Raw genomic sequence first — 3323 nt, forward strand, 5'->3', positions numbered from 1 at the left:
TATATTAATAGAATCATTCTATCTCAACTCGCTCTACAACCAAACACTAACTTGCTGAACCAAAGAAGGAAAGTATCAACCTGTACTTTACTTTCAGAGGGAGCATTTCTGTTTGCATCTCAAGATTCTTTCTACTCTACTCCTGCAGTTACATTCATATGCTTCTGCTTCTCTTTTTTGACGGAAATAGCAGGAGCGCTGCCTTTTACATTAGATAGAAAAAAAAAACATTCAAAGTTCAGAAGTCCTCGACCGCAGCTTCCAGGGTCCTTACACTTAACGAAATAACAGTAACTGCTGAAGGATAACATGAAAAGATAATATGATGTATTAAAACAGTACTGGAGTAGCTGCTAACTTCCTGCTCAATCCTTGATCTTTGGAACTCCATCGTGTTCAAGTGAAAGTCCTCTTTTGTTTTCATAACGATCTGCAGTCCGTTCATGTTTTCTCCCTGGAAAATAGACGGTTCTGAGTATTGAACAAGTTATCTCCGCTCCCTGGGCGTTGTCACTGCTATGGCTTCCCGTCAGTTGTTGTCCATAACTCATCAGATATGTACACCCCAGCTCCCACCTCTTTGCCCACTAAAAAAAGGAAGGCTACAAAGTCTGTAGGAAAGACCACTTCATCCTCCAAGAAATCCTGCACTGCACCGGCTACAAGCTCGCACACAAAAGGTATTTCATTTTCACAATAGGTTCATTAAAATTTCCTGTTTACTTTAACAAGTTCTAATTCCCTGTACCATCTATAGGTTCATTAAAATTTCCTGTTTACTTCAACAAATACTAATTTCCTGCACCATCTCAAGTATATTAACTTGCTACACTCTAATCCCAGGTAAAGCTGTAGCAGTAAACTCTCAACTGTCGATTCATAACCTAGAGCAGAACGCTGCTCAACCAAGTTCAGCTGAACATTCAGTTATGGCAAAATTTCCTATCCACACTTCATCTGTTGCAAAAAGCTTATTCAGCCCACTCCAATCTCAAGTCCATTCATCTCCCTGCACACCGCAACAATGCCATCCTGTAGAACAACCAGCTGCTTATCAAACAGAAAGAACATCATCATATATGGTTGCAAATGCTCATTCCCAAGCCCAACAGGACATTGCTTCCTCCCCTTTGAAATCAACCACCCACAAGACATCGAAAAGGGAACATGTCAAAGGCAAGTTGAATTTTGACAGTACTGATGCAGGGCAAGGTTCAAATGAGCAGGTTTGTGAGAAGGCCTCTACCTCCTCTGATGGAGACAAACAAGATGACTTTGAAATTAATTTTACCAATCTCGATATATTTGATGGTGAATTTTCGTTTTCTGAGCTTCCTTCATATATTCTTTTTGGATTCATTTTGCATCAATGTGGAGCTTTATTCTATTATTTCTGACACCGGATTACAAAACTGGCAGAAAATATGAGATTAAAAAGTAAGACAAATAATGCTATTAAATATAAGAAATTACAAGAGTTCAGTAAATAGAAGACCCAATCCACGGGCCATCGGGCAAGGCAAAGCCGCGCCGAACTTCTAGTCTTTCCTACGAGGATCCCCGATCCTCTGTTCCAAACATGTCCTCTGATTTCTCATTTCTTTTAGTGTTCTTCCGAATATCTCTAGAACTTTTATATTTTTTAAATCAAAAATTATAAATGTATGCATCTATAGATTTTTTTATATATTTTTTAAATCAAAGAATTATAAATGTATGCATCCGTTATGAAAAATTACAAATCTAGACTCCTAGCCTGCTAGCCTTTTTCAGTGTTTAGCTGTTCTGACCTTTGGTGTCATGATATTTATCTCCTCATATGCCTAATTCTGCATCCTTTTTTCCATCTCTCAATGGATCTTGGAATTGAGTCCCGTGTAACTTTGTTCGTGTCCTGGCCTCCATGAAGATGCTGATGTATCTTTGTGTTTCTTATATTTCCTAAATTACTAAAAGATAAGCGAAGGCAAACATCGAGTGACAACAGCCAAATGGAGCTATGGATACATCCCCGACGTAGCACGACCACAACCAAAGATAAATGAAACATAGATCAAAGAGTTAATCGAACCGAGTGATCAAGCCGAAGAAACGAATCCAGATCTCATACACGAACCGTACTGAACTCCGACGAGTTACAATCGGAGCCACAAAATTAAAGCATTCTACTCACCGACTAAACAAATTGACATATATAAATGAAGGCCAGGACAGCCCATGCATGTATATATGACCTGCATCCCTACTTCAGAGCATCACGTTTTTGCAAGATTCACAGTCAGCCGGGCATTCACTTTAAATCAGGCAATGCAATGTTTCGGTTCACGGCGGAGGCGTACAAGTACCAGAAGAAAAGCATCTCATATTCCAGTTCTGTTCTCTAATTTTACTAGATGCTCAATCACCACCAGTTCATCACCTGACAAAGCTCAAACCACATCCGTTGCTATCATCAGATCTTTTTAGACGAGGACATGAATGTGGAAGAAAGATAGGCAATGCACAGCTCTATTCGTTGTATTCGTGTATACTTATACAGGGCATGAGCTAGATCGTGTGTAACAGATCGTGAGCGCATGCAGGAGAACGTGAGCGAGAGAGGAGAACTGGATCTAGGCTAACAGTGTTGAGAAACCGCTGCTACAGATCTTTTTGGAACAATGGTAAAAGAAGACATAAGCTTAAGGAAAAAGTTATTTATTCTTTATTCATTTGTGTTTACAATGAGGGATACTGCCCTATATATATAGTGCCAAAAATCCCTAAGAAATAGAATAGAATCTTTCAAGAGATCGAGACAAGCCCACATTCGATTGTAAAACTCCAGGTTTCCTAACACTCCCCCTTGAACACTTCTCGCGGAATGCATATGTCTCATCAAAACTCCCTAAAAATCCAATAGAAAAAATTGGGAGAAAGAGTACATAGTCCGTGACATGGTTACACGAATTGTCTCATTAAAAACCTTAACATGAGAAACTTCAAAAAAACTCATCTAAGGGAAAAAGAGTACAATCCATCCAAAATGTTTCATATAATCTTCATGATTAACTTTGACCACTTAATCTTCTTGACTAAGATTTAATTCTTAATACTAGTATTATGTGAAAAAACTCCCCCTGAAATGTGCAACTCTCTAAACCTTATCATCCCAATCCCACGAACACATCTTTTAAAACTAGATGCAGGGAGAGACTTAGTGAATAAATCTGCAAGATTTTCACATGACTTGGTATGCATTACCTTTATATCATTCATTTTATGCAATTCATGAGCATAAAAGAACTTGGGGTTGATATGCTTTGTTAAGTTCTTTTTCACAT

General features: G+C 38.5%; 1 protein-coding gene across 1 annotated transcript; it reads left to right on the forward strand.

Annotated features, from left to right (window-relative positions):
- Positions 1-444: 444 nt before the first annotated feature.
- LOC133889299 (flocculation protein FLO11-like) lies at positions 445-1424 on the forward strand. Its single transcript, XM_062329814.1, has 2 exons — positions 445-680; positions 844-1424. Exons 1-2 carry the CDS (start codon positions 557-559, stop codon positions 1395-1397), a joined length of 678 nt encoding a protein of 225 aa, XP_062185798.1. The 5' UTR covers positions 445-556; the 3' UTR covers positions 1398-1424.
- The last annotated feature ends 1899 nt before the right edge of the window (positions 1425-3323 follow it).

Source organism: Phragmites australis, chromosome 13 (assembly GCF_958298935.1).
Source record: "Phragmites australis chromosome 13, lpPhrAust1.1, whole genome shotgun sequence".
Lineage (NCBI taxonomy): Eukaryota > Viridiplantae > Streptophyta > Magnoliopsida > Poales > Poaceae > Phragmites > Phragmites australis.